At 41.7% G+C, this 26367-nt stretch overlaps 1 protein-coding gene across 1 annotated transcript; it reads right to left on the bottom strand.

The window, feature by feature from the left end:
• Nucleotides 1-657: 657 nt before the first annotated feature.
• LOC308678950 (1-acyl-sn-glycerol-3-phosphate acyltransferase alpha-like) lies at nucleotides 658-25391 on the bottom strand (the record flags this gene model as incomplete). The annotated part of the gene is made up of 6 exons (XM_081346181.1): nucleotides 658-821; nucleotides 2613-2685; nucleotides 4253-4348; nucleotides 11809-11984; nucleotides 17147-17280; nucleotides 25216-25391. 6 exons carry the CDS (start codon nucleotides 25389-25391, stop codon nucleotides 658-660), a joined length of 819 nt encoding a protein of 272 aa, XP_081202307.1.
• Nucleotides 25392-26367: the final 976 nt, after the last annotated feature.

The raw sequence follows: 26367 nt of genomic DNA, 5'->3' as shown, positions 1-26367 counted from the left end.
GTCAAACTGCCGGCCCGTGGGCTGGTTGCATCATACAGGGGCTGCACCCATCCCAGCTCTGGCAATGCAAAAAAAGTCACATCATGTGATGTGGCGAGTTTGACACCCGTGGTATAGAGTGATACTTTGAGAAGTCTGGAAGATCACACCTTGGGAACACATTTTTGCCCATCTGACTGGGTTGCCTAATCCAGCTTTGCTGAGTGACTCAGCTTAGTTTTTTCCCCAAGATGACTTCCTGGATATAAATAATGTATCTCATTCAAAGTAGATTCACATGTTTTATCTTGGGAATCCCACAGCACCTCTTTTTCACAGCTTTAGCATTAATTCAAATTAATTTACCTGCAGTAATAAAGTACATATTATAACTCAAATCTTGGATGGCAGGTATATGATCAAACAGACCATATTTAGTGATGGTGGATTTAAGTGGACACAGAGATTTCCTCTTATTGTACCATCATCTCTAAAATAGAGTCTATGGAAAAATTTTTTAAAAAGATCATATGTAGTTAGTATGTTATAGCAAGGTAACAATGTATGGTGCTAGTCTTTTTCCAACTCAGGATCAGATTGATTCCTGGCCTTGTTTAGGAGAGAAATGTTCTTATTTTACTTCCATCATGACCAGTGTTTTTTCTGAAGCTTCCATGATCACAAGCAGTTACTGTCTCTCATCCTTCTCTGCACAATCTTCCCAGAAATGTCATTAAAAGTGTCTTGCATCATTTTGTGAGTGCTCTCAACCAATCCAGAAATATCCTGTAAGTCAAGCCCTTGCGTTTCTATCTTGGGCAAAATCCGAACAATTATATTACCTATTGGAGATCAAAGAGAGATAGAAAAATGAAAGACAATAATTTTATTTTTATTTTTAATCCCATTTATATCCCGCCCTTCTCCGAAGACTCAGGGCGGCTTACAATTTAAGCACAAACCAATGTGCTTAGCAATAGCCTTCATTCTATGTAACGGTATATGCCTGCTTATTAGGGCTTTTGCCTCCCCCCCCAAGTAGCATTATTACAAAGTCAGCTTATTGCCCCCAACAATCTGGGTCCTCATAATCTTATGTAGAAACTGGATATTTCCAGAAAGGATTAAGTTGCTCAAGAAAGAGATAGGAATAGCATTTAAATAGCACCTATATTCTCGCTGCAGCTGATGTTAGAGGCACATGCAGATGATTGTTAAATTACAGAATATTGTCCAGGAAACTGCTTGGAATTACACCACATAAGTATCATATTTGGAGGAGTTTTGAACAGTTATTAACATGAATATTGGGCTGCAGCCTCAAAGTATAATTGCTTTAATTCTGGAATGAACATAGTCTAGACAAAAATCTCACATGCTTAAACTGTAGTTGGAATATAAACAAAGGAAATCTGAATACTTTCCTACAAAGCCTAGAAATTACATAAAGAAATTGCATTAATCTTTTTGAAAGAAAAGGCTAGAATTCTTTCTTTACAGTATCTAGTCTTCTCCCTTACTGAAGCTTATTTAACTGGGTCCATTTGGAAGTAGATTTATCATCTTGTTTACTATTTGTATAGGAAAGGTCTTTTTATATAAAAAATAAACATAAGTAAATGAGGATTAACTTCTAGTTCTCTGGATGAGACTTTCAGCTCCTAAATGTTCAGCAAGAGAAACATTTAGATTTACTGTATTTTAGTTAGAATCCTGATTATGTACAAATATACAAATCTGGTAGGAATAAATATTGTTGCCAGAAATGTTCTAATATTTTTATAATTACAACCAGTAATCATAAGATTCAAGAATCTTTTTCAGAGGACGTCAAATTGAGTAAACAGTGCCCTTTGAATTTGGAGCATAGGATAAGATGCAGTTATATGTCTGTGAGAAAATTAGTATTTTAAGAGAATGTAAATTTCTGCTTCTTTGCTTTTCGGCACAGTGCATACATTAAAAGAGTTGAATAATATTTTATGTTAAAGGTCCAGGTTTGTGTGAAGGACAGAAAGAGACAGACAGATAGTTTCTAGGATGAATAATAGGACAGAGATAGAAGAAATGAGCTGGATCTTGGGATATGATGGATTTCAATAGGGGAGCCTAGGTTAGTTGCCTCTATTTGTTGCATATTTCTAGATAATCTAAATTTCACAAATACCTCAATTGTCATTACTGTCTAAACCAGGGGTTCCCAACCAGGGATGCAAGATGATATTCCAGGGGGTGCGAAAACTTGGCTTTTCAAAATTATAGTGCATATGCATAATTCATTGCCATTGTTTCAAACTTTTGTAAGGGCTGCAAGAATATATCAGAAGTGTTCTAGGGGTACGGGGTATAGAAAAGGTTGGGAGCCGCTGATCTAAACTATAAGCAAAAAATTCTAAATTTGCATCTAAATATGTAAACTACTATATGGAAATATCATACAAATCTCTGGTGAAAGGTGATGAAAAAAATTCTTTCTGTAAACAGAACTATTAATCTATGAAATTTGTATATCACCATAATCAAAATGGGTGAATAGAATTTTTATTGCTTACATTGCTTTCTAAGCAAGACTGAGCAACTGATGGCAATTAAAAAGAAAAATCTGGGCATGGTTCTTTGCCATTTAGACTTACCTGGCTCAAATCTCTTATCCTTGAAACTGTAAAAATCTGCATAAGAAGATATCACAATGGGGACAATGGGGACCTAAAAGATAAAAAGGCAGTTGAAAGATAGAATCTTGGAGAATTGCATCATTAGTTTTTCCCTCCTTTCTAACAGTTTTCTGCAGTTTTACAACAACTTTCACTAATCTAACTATCTCTGGATGTGTGGACTTCCAGAATTCCCTCACCAATGTGGCCATTGCTGACTGTTCTAGAAGTTGGAGATATCTGGAAAATGTCCAGATAGGTAAAGATTAATTCACACCTTCTCTGAACAGGATTCTAAAGTTTTAAATAGTACTTGTAATTGATTAGGAATAATCATTTTAGGATCAACAAGTCAATAAATCTCCTGATTTCTCCATTTTCTGTGGAAATAAATTCTACTTGATGTATTAGGAGAAGTGGGTGCTACTTCATGAAATTTACACTATATAATTTTCTCCAAACCATTGAAGTCCTATTGTTTTGACTTACAAGCCCTATAACTCCCAGTCAGTATGGCAATGTTGAGTGGGAATTATGAGAGGCCATATCTGGATGTCATTAGGATCACGAAACAAGCAAAAGAAATGTATTAGATGTTGAAATGCCACAAAATGTTTATAACACATTTCTGAATTATCAGCTTTTAAATATGTTGCCATGTGTATCAAGGCTGAGTATACTTCAAAAATGATTAGGCAGAAATTCTTTAGACTTCACACAAGTATGGCACTTCCCTGTTATTCGGCTATGAAACGGAGATGAGCACCGGCCCCTAGAGTCGGAAACAACTAGCATGCATGTGCGGGGGAACCTTTACCTTTTACCTTATTACATTTGTGCAAGTTCCAAAGCACTTTTCCAAATAATCTTTGAAGTATGCCCAGCCTTAATAGGTATGCCTCAGTAGTACCTGGATGTCTGTGTCTAGGCTTGAGAGCTAAAGCTCAGGTTAGTAGTTGGAAGGGAGACCACTAAGAAATCCCAGGATTGTAAGATAGCCTTGGAAGTAAAAAAAAAACACCTCAAGAGGAGGCAAAGCTACACCACTGTTGTATTGTTCCAAGATAACAGCAATATGTGTTATCAGGAGTTAAGCTCCACCTGAAGGCATCTTACTTTTATTTCTGCTCAAGTAAGCTTTTATCCATATGTAAAATGAAAAGAAAGAATGAAAAAAATGGAAACAGCAATTTCATTTTACTTATATAAAGTCGCAATTTCTCAAAGGTATTTTACTAATCACTTTTAAATCTGAACTGCGGTATTTATGATAGCACTTGACATCTGTAATGGAAAATGGGAAAGACCTTGGGAACCTAGGTAAAGAGGCACTTCCAGAGTCAGATAAGAACCCATAGCTCAGTTCAGAGTCAGATAAGAGCTCATAGCTGGATAGTAAGCAAGGAAAGAGACTCAGAAGAGACCTTCTCTAGTTTCTTAGGCAGTAAAGAAGGCGGACAAATTGTACTTTCATACTTGTAAGATTATTCAGTCAATATAGTATTACAATAAAGTAGAATTAATGTTTGTGATTCCTATCTGGTTTACCCTGCAGTGCTGACAACATCTGAGTCAGAATTTCTCTCTTCCACAAAGCATCAGCTTTAGGAACTTTTTACCTGAGCCTTTACAGCCAAGTGAAAGGCACCCCGCTTGAAGGGAAGCATGGTGTCCTCTCGGTTCCTAGTACCTTCTGGATAAACCCATATCCTTAACTGGGTAGGTGAACAGCAGGGGAAAACAAAAAAGACCACCAGTTACAATGTGAAAAGTGCAGCCTATCTTCTGAAAACATTTCAGGCCTTATTCAGCTATTTTGTCTAAAGAATTGTCCTACTACCCAGAAAAGAAATGCACAGCCTGACTCATTCTTAATCTGCTACTTCCTATGCTAACTGCCCCAGGTTGACTGGGAAAGGATGGAGTGAAAAATGAGCTCATATCCCAAGGAAGAACCTTTGAATGACTAGGTCCCAATAAAAAAAGAGGCATATTAGGGACATTTGCTTTTAAGATAGACAAATAGAGGCTCTCTGCAATCTTCTGGCTGAATTCATAAAAGTCAGGGAATCTGGAAAAAGTCTGCCATATTACTCATCTTTACCGTTTCTATAAAATAGCTAGAGTTTTCCGCTTAACTCATCCTTTTACTCCAGGAATAAACAACACACTACATATGAATAAATCACTCTCAATTGATGTCAACAGCATCTCTGCCCACCTTATTTCTTTCTTATTTCTCAAAATAAGAAAGAAAATACATATGTTGCAAAGGTCCTGCAAGGTTAGTAGAAATCATCAGGGGGTGGGAGAGGGAAGGAACTCTTTCATCTTTTGGTAAAGGTCAACAGGTATTTAGTGAGGAACCATGGCTAGAGTGGCAGCCATTTTGTGAACAGAACATTTTTCAGAGGAGCCATTTTGTGATGCCCCACCTCAGCCACTCATTTTAAATTCTAATGAGTGGCAGGTCTAAGGTTTTTATTCTAATTTTTTTCCTCATAGGAGTAGATCTGTGATTCCAGAAAGGCATAGTCCAAGAGTAGTATGCTTGGATTGTCATTGCCTTTCCATGTTTGGTAAAGGCTGCATCAGTTAAAGGCTGGGGATATTAGCAAGGGAGGGGAGGTAGAAAAACTCTTCCAGGTTTCAGGATACCCTAGTTTGGACACTGTCGTGCCTCCATATTAGCAATCCCAGCATTCACCATCTGCCCCTCTGAAGTAAACTTTTCCACACATCTATTTCTATTCTATTCTCCCTAAAGCACCAAATACCAATTCTCCCTCCATTTGTCTTTTATTCAGACAGAGAGAAAATGTCTTTAGAGCCAAAATTGAGATAATAGTGGCAGAACTGTATCCTTTACATGGACATATTCATGTATTTTCTTGGCATCATGTATGAAAATGGTTTGCCAGTGCTATCTTCTAGGATATTTTCCTAATTTTGTAATCTAGTCAACTCTAGGATTTCCTAGCAGTCCCTCATCCAAGTCCTGGCTGGCTGTAATCTTGCTTAGCTTCTTTGACATCCAATCAGGTTGGCAAGAGATTGTATTCATAATAATAATAATAATAATAATAATAATAATAATAATAATAATAATAATAATAATAATAATAATAATAATAATAATAATAATAATAATAATAATAATAATAGACCTTTATTGTCAGTACAACATGTGTACATTGAGATTAGCTGAGCCTCCCCCCGTGCTCTCTCCCCCCAACACACAGTTACAACAAACCCTCCATCCTACCACACCATGTGAACCAACTACACCACACACCGGCCTCCCAAGTCAATTCTCCATAAGTTCACAGAGATTATATCCCATTTAAAAGCCTAACAGCCCACGGATAAAAGCTATTTTTCAGCCTGTTGGTACGGCTGGCTATACTCCTATATCTCTTACCGGATGGTAGGAGAGTAAAGAGATACCGTCCAGGGTGTGAGTCATCCCTGAGAATTTTCCTCACTCTTCCAAGGCAGCAAGCCCTGGCGATGTCATCCAGTGGTGTCAGGGAACAGCCCACAATGTCTTGTGCTGTGCTCACTACCCTCTGTAATACTTTCCTGTCCATAGCTGTCAGACCAGCATACCAAACCACAATACCATACGAGAGGACGCTCTCTATAGTAAACCAGTAAAAGAGGGTCATTAGCCGTTGTTCTACCCTGTTCTTCCGCAAGACCCTAAGAAAGTGAAGCCTCTGTTGGGCCTTTCTAGCCACTTGGGTTGTGTTAACTTTCCAGGTCAGATCTTCACAGAGGTAGACTCCCAGAAATTTAAAGGAGGAAACTCTCTCCACACAGTCCTCCCCGATGTAAAATGGGGTAGGTTCCTCCTTTTTTCTCCAGAGGTCTAACACCATCTCTTTCATCTTGACAATGTTCAGGTGCAAGTTGTTGTTACTACACCATATGGATAGTTTTTGTACCTCCGCCCTATATGCTATCTCATCCCCACCTGTAATAAGACCCACCACAGTTGTATCATCTGCGAACTTGATTATCGCAGTGGATGGGTCAGATGATACACAATCATAAGTGTATAAAGAGTACAGGTAGGGGCTAAGCACACAGCCCTGTGGCGTGCCGGTGCAAAGCTTCAGGAGGGTGGACAAAGCAGACCCGACCCTCACTGTTTGTAACCGATCCCTAAGAAAGTCTTGAATCCAATCGCTGATGGCGGGGGAGAATTTCAAGTTAGTCAGCTTCTCGATGAGAATGCTCGGCAAAATGGTGTTGAAAGCCAAGCTGTAGTCTGTAGTCAACAAAAAGCATCCTGACATAACTTCCAGGTCTCTCGAGATGACTTGCTACAGAGTGTAAAGCAGTAGCTATGGCATTGTCTGTCGACCTATTTCCCCTGTAGGCAAATTGATGTTTATCAAAGTCCAGTGGGAGGCATGTCCTAAGATGTTGGAGAACCAATCTTTCGAAGCATTTCATGACTACAGACATTAATGCAATAGGTCTGTAGTCATTGAGGCACTCAACTGCAGTTTTCTTGGGGACTGGGACAATGGTAGCTGCTTTCAAGCATGATGGTACACATGGCGTTTGCAAGGAGATGTTAAAAATCCTTGTCAGGACCCCTGCTAATTGATCGGCACAATTCCTGACCACTGTCCCCAGCACCCCATCTGGGATTCACAGGCTTCAATACAGCTCTCACTTGGTGTTCACACAGGGTGAGTGGCTGAGAGTCAGAAGGCCGGCCAGCAAAGACTACGGGGTCTGGTCTTTTAACCTCGTAGCGGGCGAAGAAGATATTCAGCTCCTCAGCCAACGAGGCATCAGTGTTTGCCATGCTCCTCGTGCTGCCCTTATAGTTGGTTAAGTGCTGCAGTCCCTGCCATACTTGCCTCGGATCGTTATTCGCTAAGTGATTCTCCACCTTTTGTTTGTATTGTTGTTTTGCCATCCTAATGCCTCTTCTGAGATTTGCCCTGGCCTCTCTGTATGCATCCCTGTCCCCTGCCTTAAAGGCAGAATCCCGGGCTCTCAGGAGTGATCGTATCTCTGCAGTCATCCAGGGTTTACAGTTCCCGTAAACTCTAATGCACTTATCTGTTGTCACACTATCAGTGCATGTTCTAATATAAGACAGTACGGCATCTGTATGTGAATTTAGAAGGCTCCAGAATAACTCAGCTATAATGAGATGTACTGGTTTCTTCCATGTGTGGCCATTGAGGTGTAATATATTCAGTGGCTAATTGTTTAAGATTCCATATAAAAGAAGGGTGGTGAAGAGGCCAGTTTTTTATAGTAAGATGGTATCATAAATTAACTTCTCTTCACATTCTCACCGTTAACAGTATTTGGAACTAAGCTGAGAATAATAGTAAAGAGGAGAAATAGAGGGAGGCAATCATTTCTAAAAGCTTGAGCATCCATATATCACTTTGTCCCTTCCAGTTATGTGAGCAAAGTAGGCTCAAAGAACTAATGGTCCTTTAACAAAGATAATCCCCCCCCACACACACACAAAATACACAAGAGCATTCCTGATTTCAGGGATCCTTCCTCTGCAGACAAAGAGGTTTTAGGTAATTTGAGATCTTAGGAGCATTTGTTTTAGTACCTATTGTTGTTGTTGTTAGTTGCGAAGTCGTATCCGACCCATCGCGACCCTATGGACAATGTTCCTCCAGGCTTTCCTGTCCTCTACCATCTTCTGGAGTCCATTTAAGCTCACGCCTACTGCTTCAGTGACTCCATCCAGCCACCTCATTCTCTGTCGTCCCCTTCTTCTATTGCCCTCAATCTTTCCCAGCATTAGGCTCTTCTCCAGTGAGTCCTTCCTCCTCATTAGGTGGCCAAAGTATTTGAGTTTTAGCTTCAGGATCTGGCCTTCTAAAGAGCAGTCAGGGTTGATCTCCTCTAGGACTGACCGGTTTGATCGCCTTGCAGTCCAAGGGACTCGCAGGAGTCTTCTCCAGCACCACAGTTCAAAGGCCTCAATTCTTTTGCGCTCAGCCTTTCTTATGGTCCAACTTTCACTGCCATACATTGCAACTGGGAAGACCATAGCCTTGACTATACGCACTTTTGTTGACAGGGTGATGTCTCTGCTTTTTAGTGTGCTGTCTAGATTTGCCATGGCTTTCCTCCCGAGGAGCAAGCGTCTTTTAATTTCTTGACTACAGTCCCCATCTGCAGTGATCTTAGAGCCCAGGAAAATAAAATCTGTCACTACCTCAATTTCTTCCCCATCTATTTGCCAGGAATTCAGAGGGCCGGATGCCATGATCTTGGTTTTCTTAATGTTTAGTTTCAACCCAACTTTTGCACTCTCCTTCTTCACTCGCAACAAGAGACTCTTCAGTTCCTCTTCACTTTCTGCCATTAGAGTGGTATCATCTGCATATCTTAGGTTGTTATTTCTTCCAGCAATCTTAATTCCAACTTTTGACTCCTCTAGCCCTGCCTTTCTCATGATGTGCTCTGCATATAAGTTAAATAGGCAAGGCGACAGTATACAGCCTTGCCGGACACCTTTCCCAATTTGGAACCAATCAGTGGTTCCGTGTCCAGTTCTCACTGTTGCTTCTTGGCCCGCATATAGGTTTCTCAAGAGACAAGATGTTCTGGTACTCCCATCTCTTTAAGAACTTGCCACAGTTTGTTATGATCCACACAATCAAAGGCTTTAGCATAGTCAATGAAGCAGAAGTAGATGTTTTTCTGGAACTCTCTAGCTTTCTCCATGATCCAGCGTATGTTGACAATTTGATCTCTAGTTCCTCTGCCTCTTTGAAATCCTGCCTGTACTTCTGGTAGTTCTCGATCCACATACTGCTGGAGTCTAGCTTGTAGGATTTTAAGCATAACTTTACTAGCATGAGAAATGAGTGCAATGGTGCGATAGTTTGAACATTCTTTGGCACTGCCTTTCTTTGGAATTGGAATGTAAACTGATCTTTTCCAATCCTGTGGCCACTGTTGAGTTTTCCAAATTTGCTGGCAAATTGAGTGTAGCACTTTTACTGCATCGTCTTTTAAGATTTTGAATAGCTCAGCTGGAATACTGTCACCTCCACTAGCTTTGTTGTTGCTCAGCTTTTCTAAGGCCCACTTCACTTCACATTCTAGGATGTCTGGCTCGAGGTCAGTGACCACCTCATTGTGATTATCAGGGACGTTAAGCTCATTCTTGTATAGTTCTTCTGTGTAATTTTGCCATCTCTTCTTAATCTCTTCTGCCTCTGTTAGGTCCCTGCCATTTTGGTCCTTTATCATGCCCATTTTTGCATTGAACGTTCCCTTCATCTCTCCAATTTTCTTGAAAAGATCTCTGGTCCTCCCTATTCTATTGTTTTCTTCTATTTCTTTGCACTGTTCATTTAAGAAGGCATTCTTATCTCTTCTAGCTATTCTCTGGAATTCTGCATTCAATTGGGCGTATCTTTCTTTTTCTCCCTTGCCTTTTGCTTCCCTCCTTTCCTCAGCTATTTGCAAAGCTTCCTCAGACAGCCATTTTGCTTTCTTGCATTTCTTTTTCTTTGGGATGGTTTTGGTTGCTACCTCTTGTACAATGTTGCGAACCTCTGTCCATAGTTCTTCAGGCACCCTGTCTATCAGATCTAATTCCTTAAATCTATTTGTCACCTCTACTGTATATTCAACGGGGATATGATTTAATTCATACCTGACTGGCCTGGTGCTTTTCCCTACTTTCTTCAGTTTAAGCCTAAACTTTGCAACAAGAAGCTCATGGTCTGAGCCACAGTCAGCTCCTGGTCTTGTTTTTACTGACTGTATAGAGCTTCTCCATCTTTGGCTGCAGAGCATATAGTCAATCTGATTTCTGTGTTGACCGTCTGGTGATGTCCATGTGTAGAGCCGTCTCTTGGGTTGTTGGAAAAGAGTGTTTGCTATGACCATCGTATTCTCTTGACAAAATTCTATCAGCCTGTGCCCTGCTTCATTTTGTACTCCAAGGCCAAACTTGCCTGTTATTCCGGTTTTCTTTTGGCTTCCTACTTTAGCATTCCAATCCCCCATGATGATAAGGACATCATTTCTGGGTGTTAGTTCTATAAGGTGCTGTAGGGCTTCATAGAACCGGTCAATTTCATCCTCTTCAGCACCGGTGGTTGGGGCATAGACTTGGACTACTGTGATATTGAATGGTTTGCCTTGCATTCGAACTGAGATCATTCTGTCATTTTGAGGATTGTATCCCAGTATTGCTTTTCCTACTCTTTTATTGACTATGAAGGCTACTCCATTTCTTCTGAGGGATTCTTGCCCGCAGTAGTATACCTGATGGTCATCTGAATTAAATTCACCCATTCCTGTCCATTTTAGTTCGCTGATACCTAAGATGTCGATGTTCAGTCTTGTCATCTCTTGTTTGACCACGTCCAGCTTTCCTTGATTCATGGATCTTACATTCCAGGTTCCTATGGAGAAAAAATCTTTACAGCATCGGACTTTCCTTTCACCACCAGACATATCCACAGCTGAGCGTCCTTTCGGCTTTGGCCCAGTCACTTCATTCTTTCTGGCGCTACTAGTACTAGCCCTCTGCTCTTCCCCAGTAGCATATTGGACTCCTTGTATAGTACCTATACAATGCAGGTTTTTAAAACTATTGTCCTAAGGCTATCTTTCCCAGCAAGTGCCATCCAGATGTGTTGGATTTCAAATACCCATAAACCTCAACTAGCAGGGCTTTCATTATAAGGATAAGTCCAACTTCACTCATTGAAGGAGAGTGGGGAAGATGCTTGGAGAAGAGGAAGTTGCTGAATACTAGGTCAGATTATCTGTCCATCTAGCCAAGTCCAATCTTCTCTGGTTGCCAATGACTTCAAGATTTCAGTCAGAAATTGAATTCTCATTTGCTCCTTCTAATTGTAAATACTAGAACTTGGGATCTTCTGTGAACAAAGAACATAGCTTTCACCAGTGGTGGGATTCAAATATGTGAGCAACCGGTTCCGGAAGTCCATTTTGGGCCTAGGCAACAAAAAGTTAGCTATTGGTTCTGCCGAAGTGGTGCGAACTGGCTGAATCCCATCACTGGCTTTCACCTTGACGAATAGTCCATACCAACAGCTGCAGCAGTTTTACAACCATACTTGGATCCCTTCCATTTTCATGCTTCTTCCAAAATAAAATAATATCCCCAAATTTCTCTCTCAGTGCTCACCTTCTCATGCTGCATCCTCTCTGCAAGGTGCTCTAAGGTGTCCCTTGCTTGGCGCTTCTTTTTGCGATCAATGAAAACTAAGTTGCATAACCAGGCAGAGAAACCCAGAGGCCCCCAGTATAGCAGCTCTTTTTTGGTAATTGGTACACAGCGCTTTGGCAGGACCTCCGCCATTGCTAGAGAGAAAGAAAGAAAGAAACAGAGGAATGAGAAATAATAATCTGAAATTCAAATAATCTGAATAATCCAGATATATTTATTTATTTATTTATTTAATAATATTTATATACCGCCCTTCTCCCGAAGGACTCAGGGCGGTGAACAGGGCAAGAATAAAAATACAAAGTTACAAAAATTAAAAAAGGATTAAATATATGCCCACTAAAAACAGTAAATACAATATTAAAACCCCAATAAAACAACAATAACCCCCCCCCAATCCCCCATCAGGCCAGGCCGGCTTGTTCGAATAAGAATGTTTTTAGATCGCGACGAAAGGAGCAAAGATCGGGCGCCATCCGGAGCTCAACCGGTAACTGATTCCATAGCTCCGGGGTGCCCACAGAGAAGGATCTCCCCCTGGGGGCCACCAATCGACATTCTCTGATCGGTGGCACCCTGAGGAGGCCCTCTCTGTGGGAACGCACAGGGCGAAGGGAAGTTGATGCCGGCAGCAGGTGTTCCCTAAGGTACTCCGGACCCCTGCCATGTAGGGCCTTAAACACCATTACTAGTACCTTGAATCTCACCCGGAAGACAACTGGCAACCAATGCAGCTCACGGAGCAGAGGTGTAACATGGGAGTATCGGGAGACTCCCAACACAACTCTCGCGGCTGCATTCTGTACCAGTTGGAGCCTCTGGGTGGTCCTCAAGGGCAGCCCCATGTAGAGAGCGTTGCAGTAGTCCAGACGAGAGGTCACGAGCGCGTGAGTGACCGTGCATAAGTCATCCCGGCCTAGATAGGGCCGCAACTGGCGCACCAGGCGAACCTGGGCGAAAGCCCCCCTAGTCACAGCCACTATGTGATCTTCCAGAGTGAGCCGTGAATCTAGGAGGACTCCCAAGTTGCGAGCCCTATCTACGGGGGGGTAATAATTCACCCCTCATAGAGAGAGGTGGAATATCCGAATTAACCCGGGATGCAGGTATGCAAAGCCACTCAGTCTTGTCGGGGTTGAGTTGAAGTCTGTTCCTCCCCATCCAGACCCGAACCGCCTCCAGGCAACGGGACATCACATTGAGGGCATCACTGGGGTGGTTTGGGGTCAAAATAAAAAGCTGATGATACCCAACTGATGATACCCAACTCCAAAGCCACGAATGATCTCACCCAGCGGTTTCATATAGATGTTGAACAGGAGAGGCGAGAGGACCGACCCCTGAGGAACTCCACAAACGAGAGACCTTGAGGTCGACCTCTGCCCCCCTGTCAACACCGACTGCGAACGTCCCAGGAGATAGGAGGAGAACCACTGCAAAACCGTGCCTCCCACTCCCAATCCCCTGAGACGCCGCAGCAAGATACCATGGTCGATGGTATCGAAAGCCGCTGAGAGGTCTAATAGGACTAGGACAGAGGAATGTCCCCTGTCCCGAGCCCTCCAGAGATCATTCACCAGAGCGACCAATGCCGTCTCTGTGCTGTACCTGGGCCTGAAACCCGATTGGTACGGGTCTAGATAATCCGCTTCATCCAGGACCAGAGGGAGCTGATGCGCCACCACACTCTCAACAACCTTCGCAAGGAAGCGAAGGTTGGAGACCGGACGAAAGTTGTTCAACACAGCTGGGTCCAAGGCAGGCTTCTTGAGGAGAGGCCTCACCACCGCCTCTTTCAAGACGGCGGGGAAGCTACCCTCACTCAAAGAAGCCGATATAACTGCCTGGAACCAGCTTCGTGTCCTCTCCCGGGCTGCATAAACCAGCCAGGAAGGGCACGGGTCCAATAAACATGTGGTGGAGCTCAGCCTCCCCATAATCCTGTCCACTTCCTCCGGAGTCACAGAATCAAACTCCTCCCAGGTAATATCGACAAGACCGCCCGTGTCCTGATCGTCAGACTCTGACCAGTCAGAGTCCAGACCGGTCCGAATCCGAGCGATTTTGTCCGACAGATGTTGGTTAAACTCCTCGGCACGACCCTGCAAGGGTTCCTCCCTCACCTCTTGATTAAGGAGGGAGCGAGTCACCCTAAACAGGGCGGCCGGGCGATTATCTGCGGACGCGATAAGGGTAGCAAAGTGATTAGACCTCGCCACCCTTATCGCAGCGAGATAAGACCTAATATAGGCTCTTAGTCGCAATCGGTCGGATTCGGATCGGCTGGATCTCCAACCGCTCTCTAGGCCCCGTCTCCGACGCTTCATCTCCCGGAGCTCCACGGAAAACCATTGAGCTCGACGGGATCTGCACTGGGTCAGGGGCCGCAAGGGTACAACTCGGTCAAGAACCTCAGTGGCTGCCCTTTCCCAGGCTTCCACTAAGGCGTCCGCCGAGCTGTGAGTGAAGGAGGCAGGTGGGGACGCCAGCGCTGCCTGGAACCTCTCAGGATCCATTAAGCGTCTGGGGCGGTACCATCTAATTGGTTCCACACACCCACGGTGGGGAGTGGCAAAACGGAAGACCAGCCGCAGGAGATGATGATCGGTCCATGACAGGGGCATAACAATTGGGGAGCCCCCACCAAGATCATCTAACCACCGTCCAGATAAGAAAATCAGGTCAAGGGTGTGGCCTCCCACATGAGTCGGTCCCGAAATTACTTGCGTCAGGTCCATGGCCATCATGGAAGCCATGAACTCCCGAGCTAACTCAGATGATCCTCCCAGGGATGGTAGATTGAAGTCCCCCAAAACTATAAGTTTCGGGAACTCAATCACCAACCCAGAGAGGACATCGAGAAGCTCAGGCAGGGCTGCTGCTGCGTGACTAGGCGAAAGGTACACCAGCAGCAAGCCCAACTGCGCACCAGGGCCGCATCTCAGGAAGAGAGACTCACACCCGACTATCTGGGGAACGGTGGCCTCCCGCGGACACAAGGTCTCCCTCATAACAACAGCCACTCCCCCACCCCTGCCCTGAGCCCGAGGCCAGTGTAGCACCCGGAAACCTGGTGGGCAAAGATCAACCAGAGGAATACCGCCCTCTGGGCCCAACCAAGTCTCCATGATGCAAGCCAGGTCCGCCTGCTCACCCTCGACCAAGTCGCGGACGAGAGGAGCTTTATTAGCAATAGACCTGGCATTCAAGTACACCAGCCGGAGCTCAGGGGCTGCACATCCTAACGTATCTCCCAAATCAACCTTCTATGCAATTTTGAGGCTGGGAAGAGTGGAAAACAAAATCATACTTACTCTGGGTTTACAAACTGTATTAAGCCATAATGTGATTTATTTTATTTGTGTGAATTCAGTCACTGTAGTTTATGAAATACATATTAAACAAAAAAATAAATAGACGAGTGGCGCAGAACGGTGTTCAGAAAAACTGGATGACTTTTGAGATTGACAGTGGCTTGGAGAGACTGTCTGGTGAATTTAACCCTTTTTGTAATGTCTTAATAGACTTTTTTCTTTCTTTTTTCCCATTCAGGTGTTTGTTTTATCTCCATCCATCTCTCTTTTCTTTCTCTTTCCTTTCTCTATTTCCCTCCTAATTTTTGGCTATATCTATTGAAGACAGTATAGGTTTTTACAGGTAGTCCTCGACTCATGAGTCTGCCTGCTATGGTTGCAAGTTGTGATGGTCATTAAGTGAGGTGACATGATTGCCTCACTTAATAACCCTGATCCTTGCTCTCCCTGATGCAATCATTAAATGAGTGCCCAGATCATTAAGTAAAATTGCCTTAGGGGGTTCCAAAGTCTCCCCCACCCCTGAGATCCCCCATGCTTTACTTCCCACCCCTCAGTGTTCTCACAGGTCTTGGACCTGGTTTTCCCTACATTGGGTTCCTGTAGGCCTATTCTCATTTCACAGGAGGGAATGGCCACAAGAAACTGTTGTCATACCAAAATGGCAGCCACTTCCAGGAGGTAACTGTGCAGTTAAGGGTTGGAAGGGTCTGTTCTGCTTCCTTAATACGGTCTGTACCATACTGTGGAGATTTCTGATGCTTTCTGTAGTGCTGCACAGAGTAAATTAGGGAAGCAGAATTGACTGTTTTGTCCCTGGGCTGGGTGGTTGCATTCCAGAAGCAGCCATCATGTTCAGATCAGTCACAATTCCTTGTGGCTGCTTAGAAAATGGCAAGCCCTTCTGGGATGCAGCCACTCAGCCCAGAGACACAATGGGGTAAAGTGGCTTGCCTTTCTTCCCTAACTTGAAATCCAGAGCCCCTGTTCTTATCTTTGAAAAGTAAATGCACAGTGGGGGAGGAGGGGGTGAAGATCTGGAAGGTGGGAAGGGCCAAAGCTTGTGAGGACCAGTGGGAGGGAAAAGCTTCCCTTACTTCAAAATGGGGTTGTAAGTAGCTTTTGGAGGGCTCTGTCATAACTTTGAAAGGTTACTAAGCAGACAGATGTAGGTTGAGGACTACTTGTAATGGCGTGTTTCTGAATGCAACATAATGGTTGCTCTATGCAGATGGGAGTCAATTAATATTATTAAGTGGGCTACCTTATTTTACTGGTAATTTGTTTTAATCAGTAGTTTTTCAGTATATTTTTTTCATGGCCTTGCCTTGAACAGTGTATGGCTTCCAGTAGGTAAATGCAACACATAATACGATACACACATTTATAGGGTTGGGTGGGTGGGTGAGAGAATATTTCTAGGAACTGCATGAGCTGAAGTTGCTAACCATAAGCTAATTAGGTGAGGGACATTACATATGGTCTTTTTTCTGTCTTTGTTCTTTCTATCTACTTTTTTGGAGGTGATCTTAAATTAAAAGTTGTCTTATTATTTTATATAGTATTAAGTTTACCAGCAGCAATTGAAGTGGATATTATACAATACTGTATCTGTTCAGTTATATTGTATGATTTGCCAAGTGTATATTTATAAAAAAAATAAGCAGGTAGACCTTTTGTCAATAATTTCCAAGTGAGCAAACCTTTTGCAACTTTATCTGGATGCATCAAAATATTGCAGAACTCAGATTTAGTAATTTTTACTTTATTTGGAATTTTTACTTTATTTTAAAACATCTCTTTAAAACTGGAAGCTTCTATCTACTAAGATTCATCCTGTGCTTTTATCTTGCCTTCTATTCATGGGGAAAGAAGATTGAGAGGACAATATAAATAAAAGTCATTAATAACATTCAAATCATTTGGAATCAAAATTCAAAACATTCATACAACATTCCAGATGTGATAGGCTATTTGCATACCAAGAAGATCAAAATTTGTCTGATGGTTGCAAACAATCACATATGATTGCTTGATATTCAAATTCTCAGAGCCCTGCACAGTGAATGTGATGTTGTAGATATATTTGAGTGGACGAATGCAGTAGCAGGCTAACCTGTAAAGAGCAGAAAACAAAAATATAGTTTAGGGGAAACGTCTTCAAAGTAATCAATATTAACACCCCCTGAAGAACATTATTGTTGTTGCTATTATTGTTATTCATAGTTAAATAGTATTTATTACATTATTTTCATATAAAAATGTTTGGGGGTTGACCACCTAAAGAATTTGGGGACACATGGTTTAGGAAAAAAAGAACACATTGCAACTCTTTCTTTTCTTTTCCATCTTGTATTCACTGCAGCTCACTTAATCAGATGTATAATATTATGACATGGTACATGGGAATAACTTTGGGGAGAGGGATGGGAGAGATGTTGCCCAGCGAATGACCTTGGGGGTGGGAAGAGATGTTGCCCAGAGAAGAGGGAGCAGCCCATAGCTGTTTAATGGTAAGAGGGAAAAATTCAGAAACAATCTTTTCTGACTTATGAGGTTGAAAAAAGAGATGGTAGGAGATTTGTACTTTCAGACTTGCAAGATTCTGCTAGGTACCCTTGCAATAAAGTAGAATGTAGTAGTAGTAGTAGTAGTAGTAGTAGTAGTAGTAGTAGTAGTAGTAGTAATGATGTTGGAAGAGGCCATAGAGTTGGAAGGGAATTTAGCTCATTAGAACTGGAGAAGATAACAAAATACAAAGACCTACAAATAGAAATAGAAAGACTGTGGCAAAGGCAAGCTAGGATAGTACCAATAGTAACAGGTGCCTTGGGTGCAATCCCAAAACAACTGGAGCACTATTGGCATTGACAAATTCGCCATTAGTCAATTGCAAAAGGTGGCCTTACTAGGAACTGCTTCCATCCTGCGACGATATCTATAATACCATCAAACATCCACATCTGCCTATCCCAGGTCCTTGGTAAGGACTTGACAGGTAGACAAAAATGCCAAATCCAATCTGAACATCTGGCTGACTGTGCAATGATCAATAATAATGTTGGAAGGGGCCATAGAGTTGGAATGGAATTTAGCTCATTTGATCTGTTTTCTCTGTTAATGTCCTTGGGAAGGCTAACAAGGAGGACTGAAACTGGGGTGTGATGGTAGGGGGAAACACCCAGAATCACTTATATGACATGGGCAGTCTAAAAGTAATAAAATAAACTAAATAGTTTGTGGGGGAAAGAGATGGGAAGATAAATTGATTATGAACATGAATATTACATGTGAGACAAATTAAAGCTTTATCAATTAACAATTATAACATGTTTAAAAACAATTTGCGTATGTTGACATCTTTTGAAATTGCTTGAAATCTTTTGAAGTATCTTCAAAAAGATTTTGCTCGATGTTGTTAAAATCCTATTTTCCCTAAAAAGTCACTTTATGGTTTGCTGTGGACTGTGCTGGAAGATTGAAATGTTCTGATATTACTTTGAGTCCTGATTTCAAACTTGTTTCCATTAATCCTTTTTTACAAAATATTTGTTCAATTTATTCTACATAAAATTCAGAAGGCATTGTTGGCAGATGATGGCATGTGTAGGCATCTCTAATTTTCTTTTTGTATCTGTTGGGGCCTGTGATGGGACAAATCAAAAATGGTATCTGCTTGTAGGATCTTATTATCTGTTTTACTTTTTGATTGTGAAAAAATAATCAGGCTGGATGGTTGTATGCTAGTATGGGCTTGCTTACTCAATGCTTGAGAAAATGCAATGTCATTGTACAGCATGGGCTGTAACCTATTTATAATGTATTTGAATGGTTTGAGCTGTAGGTGACAAACTGTAGAACAGAGGTGTCAAACTCGTAACGTCACATGACCTGTTGTGACATATCGCGACTTTTTTGCCATCGCCGGCAATGGGGTGGACACAATGGGGTGCATCCAGCTTGTGGGTCGGCAGTTTGACACCCCTGCTGTAGAATCTTGGTTCTAAATATTCTGTTTCTGTGGTCTGCCCTTTAATAGATCCTCCTGAAAATTGATCTGGCTCCATTGATTTATCCATTGATCTTTTTGGTGGCCAATTTAAAACCTACATCAATTGAGTAACTTTATGTATTTGAGTAAGTGAGCTGTAGTTCACAAAAGTGTATATGCCTTAATAACATTATTCAGAAAAGGTGATACCAATCTCCTGATATTTTGCCATTCTAGAATAACATAGCTATCCTCCTTTAATGTTTACTTATGTTATGGAAATATTATATGGCTATATATTTCCTCTGTTAATTTTTTACTCTTATATTACTGTAGAAGAAAAGCCTCTTTTCATTCCCTTGTTTTATTTATGACCATCTTGGGTTTTAGAATAATACAAGTATGGATCCATATTTCTTCCTACCTGTTCCTCTAATCTTGATTTCCCCTCCCTGATTTTCCATTATTATTTCAATGCCTCCTCAACGTCTTTCTCCCACCACTAAAGAGATTAAAATCTCTCCTACAAGGCACAAATAAGATTCACCTATATCTGACTACAAGCATACAATATTTAAACTTCTTCATTTACAAGACACTGTGTCTGGCACTTTTAATCATTGTTTTATTCAACCTTCTGATCATTCAATTGCATCAAGATATTCTTTCTATCATTGCTTCTATTATTTCCTCTCCTTTCTATATTGTCTGATTGATTTAAAAAGCATCTGTATGCAAGAAATATATATATAAAAACACATCATGTGGTAATGATGAGATGTAGTAAGTTAAACCCACCTCACAGGGTTGTCGCTATGGGGAAAACAGGAGGAAGAAGTACCATGTTTCCCCGAAACACACACACACACACACACACACACACACACACACACACACAGAGAGAGAGAGAGAGAGAGAGAGAGAGAGAGAGAGAGAGAGAGAGAGAGAGAGAGAGAGAGGGGGTATGTATATTCCCCGCACCTGCTTATTTCAGGGCCCCTGCAGCCAGACCACTTGCCACTCAGTGACCTTCCCCCACCCATTCAATGACCCAGCTGCCCACCCGCATCTTCCCTTTCACTCCCCTCCCAAGCTGGACTGTCATGCTATGGAGGATGGACAGGGGAGGATTGGTCACCTTACCCAGTCCCCCTCTGCAGTTCTGGAGCCAGGACGGAGTGATGGCAAAAGACTCCGCAACAGCTGCACAAAAGTTTCATCCACCACTGGAGGGGCTTTTTTCGGTCCTGGCTGCCCCTGCTTCGCTCTGTAGATCACATGCCCAGTGGCAACCACTGCCTCCTTCTCCACCAACTGGGTGGCACAAGCCTCCCCTGCCACCTCCTTCCACCTGCCAGACACCTGCTAAAGCTGCCTGTCTGCTCTCTCCCAGCGTCTGCTTGCCTGTGATTGCAACAGCTTACAAAGGTTTCCAGGGCAGATGCTTGAGAGGCGAGGGCAGTGCCGGCAGAACACACCTTCAGGTGAGGAGAGCAGTGTGGACAGGCAGGGGGCAACTGAAGGGCAAGGGAGACGGCTTGTGCTACCCGGTCCTTCAGCTGCCCTTACCCCGTTGTAGCACCCCCATGCTCACAAATTCTCACAGACTCTGCAAGGCTCTCCAATATCTTCCAAGGCCTTCAAAAGCCATGACAGGCTTCTGGAACATTTGGAAGTGGCTTCTGCACAAGTGGGGAAGTCTTCAGTGGCTCCATGCAAACTCTTGAGTGAACAGGCTCCAGGAATGAAGGCTTTGTGCAAACGGGAACTGCCTCAGATGGGTAACATAGGCCTCTCCACAACAGGAGAAAAATGCCTGGTGGTAAGTGGCACATGAAGGAGCATTGGACAGCAAAGGCAGTGGAGAATGGCACAAGATATTTGTGAGCTGTAGCAGCAGTGCTAGAGTGGATGTAGAGGCCTGGGTTGGTGGCAGCTGGCCAAGACTGCTAAAGAGCCTAGGCCTCTATTTCAGATCCAAGCCTGGCCATGTTGCTAACAAATGCTACAGGGCTGAGCTGGGGCAGCTGCACTTTCAGCACATTCCCAGCTTGGCCTATGGCAGCAAGCCTCCCAGGGCTTCTCCCATCCTTTGAAACACCCCCACGTTCTATTTAATGACCAACACAATCGCTTAATGACGCAACTGGGAAAGCCAAGATTGTGCTCATTGAGTGAAACAGCCATGTGGATGCCTCAACATCCAATCAAAATTTCAGGCTCATTTGTGATAATAAATTGATGACTACCTGTAAGGATAGAATACTAGGGAAGATCATAAAGTTCTTGCCAAAACATTTTGTTAATGAGGCTGGAACTGGACAGAGGATGTCATAAAATAGAATGGTCCAGAACTGTTCAAGTTATTCTGACACAGTAAAATTACATCAATGTTGTTTTCACATAACATGCAATCCATCACACTCCAATCACATTTTAATTTAGTATGTTAAGCAAATAGAGTTCATGTAGTTAGTTTACCTATCTTATTTGCACCCAAAAAACGTTTAAACAGGGTTTATGTACTGCACAAACATGGCCACAGATTCTTCAGTGGGGAGTAAAAACAGTTTGAAACGGACATGGAGAAATGATAGAAATAACAGGCCCAAATTAAGAGGTAACTATTAAAAAGCTTCCCTCTCCACCTGCCCTCCTCCAGGTCAGACTGCTTCCTTTCAAAAAGTGACATAAACAAATGGAGGAATGTCAGGGAATTCTGCCTTTATTATTTGCTCTTCATATTCAAAAGCAAATATCTTTCAGGGCTCCAAGTAACCCAGCAAGAGTTCAGTGATCATTTGTTATTCCCTTTAGGGCATGCAATATATTTTTCTATATATAATTCTATCTGCTGTTATCAAATGTAATTTAGGTGTGGATATTTCTGAACTTGCTTAAGCTTGCTTATCAGAGAATACACAAAGGACTGGAGGTGTGTAATATATTCTTCTGAGATAATTAAATGTGTATTGAGAAATACATATTTATTTGGCCTTGATGAATTTCAGAGTTTCATTCTAGCTCCGAGTGGAGAGTGAGTGTCAGGACTAGCATCCTGCTACATCACTTTGACCATTTCATGCATACCCTGAGATGACATTTTGAGGACCCCGTAGCAGATCAGCGCACTGCCACTCAAATTGAGATCATCAGACAAGGAAAACGACCCATTACAGTGTACATTTAAGAATTCTAAAGTCTAGCTGTTCAACTGGGGGATCAGCCACAGTTGATCCTGACGGATTACTTCTGAGAAGTGCTGAGTTGAGAGCTGTATTACATCTGCCTGTCCTGGGGTGCACCAAGAAATCTTCAAGGGTAGTACATCCTGGCCAGTGCAGTTGGGATTGATCTGACCACATTCCATGAATGCACTGTACAGCAGATGCAGAATCCCTACACGTCAGAGAAGAGAACCCTCAAAAGCGGGTAAGGGAGGGCCAAACTCCCGATGCTCCACCAAATACTACTAGCAAAGAGGGCCAGTGGGCTGCTGAGTGCTTAGCTCATTGGCCAACAGTCATCCCTGCAAGAAGCATCAAGAAGAAAGAGAAAGACCCTCTAAGTTGAAGCAGAGGGGCGGAAAGGAGTGGAGATTGTAGACTTCACACCATCCTCTAATGATGGCAAGGAAACTCCAACCAAGACAACTGAGGTCATTCTTGAGAGCGATAATGGAGGAGAAGATAACCCCATGGACTAGTCTTTTCCAGGAGAGGCAGAATATCAGGACTACCATCCTGCTACACCATGCTTGCTTGCTGCCAACCTGCCATGGTGGCATGAGAGGAATCGAAACAATGCATTGTGCCATCCCGTGAGAGCTGCGGCCATTCCAAGGTCACACTATGAAATGCAGAACCCTTCAGCCCATAAAAGCCAGGGACTGTTACCCAAACAATTTGTTAGAATTTAATTGGACACTTGAAGATAACCAGGGAGAAAGGTCGAAACCAGGGAAAAGCTAACTATATGCTTTTGAGTACAAAAATCCCAAATACAGCTTTGCTTCTTCTATAACTACATGGCTTTACTAAAGTGTACTTTCATTAACAATGGATTTCAGAGTCTTTCTTTTCTAACTGACCAAGTTGGGATGGTTGACAGTGAGGGGGGGGAATGAGTCAGTATAGGGATATTTAATTAGTCAGTTATCAATCATTATTTTAAAAAAAATTAAAACAGTCATGTCAGTCATTACCTCTCAGACAGAACCCAGCAAAAAAGAATAGAAAGAATTTAGAGAATGGGGACCATTTTACTCCAAATGGCTGCATTGCACATCCACTTGCATTACACAAACTCATAATGCCTCATTTATGCATATTTTTATATCACTACAACCCAACCAAAATGTTGGTGTTCCACATTTCTTTGTGTTTTTCTTTTATATACACTCTTCTAATTACATTCCTCTTCTGGGTCTTTCTGTTTAGCCACAGGTCCATCAGCCTCATTCTCTTACTCATCTACCCATCTCTTCTGTCACGTGCTGCCATACAGCACACAACACACTCACACAGTGGCTATACATGTAAGAAACATGCTTTCATTGTAATTTAGCTGTATTCCAGTCAGCTTAATAGCATGGAAGAAAGTGATTGTGAAGAAATGTTTAAAATTTATTAAAAGCTTCTTATGAGGCTTGAGTGATAGAACTCACAAGTGATTCCTTAACCTTAAACAGGCAACAACCAGGCTAGCCAATTGGAACAAAATATAATAAATCCAGATGCCAATCCTCTTCATCTCTATCCAAGGAATCATACTAGAAGGCTTAACAGCATCAACCTCACAACATCCAATTTGTTTATCATTTCATCTTCCAATTTATCTTATTATCTATCAAAAGGGCCTTTCAACAATCCATTGGCAGAATAATCAATTAAGAATCCCAAGACAGAATGCTTATTTGAACAAAAACCCCTCTTTCTGCCACAATTCTTCTCCTTATATCCTTGTTCAAAATAAGCTTTCTTCATTGCTTTTTGTCCACTAACATCAGTATTCTAGTAAAGAGTACATGGTCAACCAAAGTGCTGAAATAAAATTTTATTTTATTATAAAGTATTATGTATCAATTGATTGATTCCCCTCCTTTTACAAACAGCCCTGACTTTTTTACATCTGACAAAAACTGTAAAAAGGTTAGGGCTTTTTTAAAAAAGGAGAGGAACCAACCAATCAATAAGCATAAATTTGCCATGAGAAAGTAAATATTCAGAAATCAATTAGAATACCTTTCAGGTTTCATCTATTATTGAATTTAAAGTGGGCATCACAACATAAATTAAATGAAAACATTGAAATAGAATAGCTGCATCAATTCAATTGTGCATCTGTAAAATATTTTTATTTTACTACTGAAGTTAATTTTATTAATAATAGGAGGTTTGCATTTTTATTATTTTATGATTGGGCACTGTAAAGATTTTGAACACCTTCATTTAAATATTAAAATAACGGCATTGCCTCTACGCATTGTATTCAATTTTCTTTTACCATTGCCACTTATAATGCCCCCTCGCCTATCATGTCTGTATACACATAGAAATATTTCTGATTATCTATGGAAACACTTCAGACATCTGATGAAATGGACCATAACCATGAGTTCATACCCTAAATAATTGTTAAATCTTTTCAGTGCCAATGGATTTTTGAAAGGATAGGCTTGTGAAAAATGGGTGTTGATTAAGTCAAAACCAATATTAAAAGTAATTATGCACTCTTTGCAGGAATTACCCCCACTTCTCTGCTCTTTCTTTTGTCCCATCAGTCTTGAATAAACCACTTGCAAATGGACATAAATCAGGCCAAAAAAGGATGCCCTTAATAGCAAGATCCATCATTTTTTTCACTGTACTTCTAATTTCTTGAAGGAAAAAAAGGCTATTCTTGATCTAAATCTAAAGGTTCTCATGCTGCTTTGTAGGTAAATCTTTGTCTCCTAGGCTGAAGAATTTGGCTATCACCGGCCTATTTTTCAGAAAAATCTGATGCCAAGACATCTTTTTCTCATCCCCCAAACTGAAGCTGGAATTAACATCTACTCACTTAAAGTTTTCCACTCTTTGTCCATTGAATACAGCTACCCAAGGAGATAATGTGATAGACAGGAATAAAACCCAGCAACTGACAAAGGCCAACTTGCAGAGGAATCTGAAGATCATGCTCCATTGATAAAGTAGAAAGATCACAATTAGTATGAAGGTGGGTAAGAGAAGATCCATTGTTGCTGGAATAAAGGTGCAGATAAATATGGAGGAACAAATAACACTAGGGGAGGAAAACAGATATCCCAGGGTGGAGAAAGGGGGTGGCCCTTCTATAAGATTCAATTGGTGTTGCCTGTGGGAAGGATAGAGGAGGGACACTGACACAGAAATAGGTCAGCAGAGAGTGTGGGAGGGAATGCTCTAGAACTGCATGTGGTGTGTATTCTGAAAGATGAGAAGATTGAACCACAACAGAATAAATCATTCTGAATTTATATTATATCTTTTTTTTGGCCAGGCACTCAGTCTCTTGCAGATAAAACCAGCCTGTGTTTTCATATTTTTTTTTGTACAAAGCCTGAATACTTATCCAGGATTTTGACAAGTAGATATTGATGTTTGAAATGAGAGAGGAACAGGTAGAAGTACTCTGTTAGGTGAGCATCCTTTGGTGATGTGTTTAAAAAACCTATTAGGCACCCTTCTGAAATGAGTAACTTGTTTTTAAAAGCTGGAAAGATCCAGAACCAAGGAGGGGAAATTTTCATGAGATATGGACCAATATATGTTCTTGTGCCATGCTACTGATGACCACAAAAATATTTTTAAGGCAAAACTAGTCAGAGCATGTGAACTTTGGCCAGGGTGCGAAGCTCATTTCATTGCTTAACCAAGCATTCTCTTAAGAAACAACCTGGTACAGGATGTAGTTCAATTTGGGGGACCATTTTCATCCTTTTATAACATTAAAAAGATCCTTTCCACATGCCATGCCAGTAGACTTTCTACATCTCATATAATTGGAAGCCACTCTCTTCTTGGAGAGAAGAAGAGTAGCCCCATATAATATGGAAAATAATACCTAGTTTTTCTTAACTTCCTTGAGTGGGAGACGTTTGTCTGATTGAGATAATAGACACCTCTCTTCAAACATAAAATTTAAAAACCTTGTAGTCAGGAAACTGACATTCTGTTCTCCAAAGATTTCAGG

Source organism: Vipera berus (assembly GCF_964194415.1).
Source record: "Vipera berus genome assembly, chromosome: Z".
NCBI lineage: Eukaryota > Metazoa > Chordata > Lepidosauria > Squamata > Viperidae > Vipera > Vipera berus.
The sequence above is the reverse complement of the archived record's forward strand: the minus strand, read 5'-3'. Positions and strand labels throughout refer to the sequence as shown.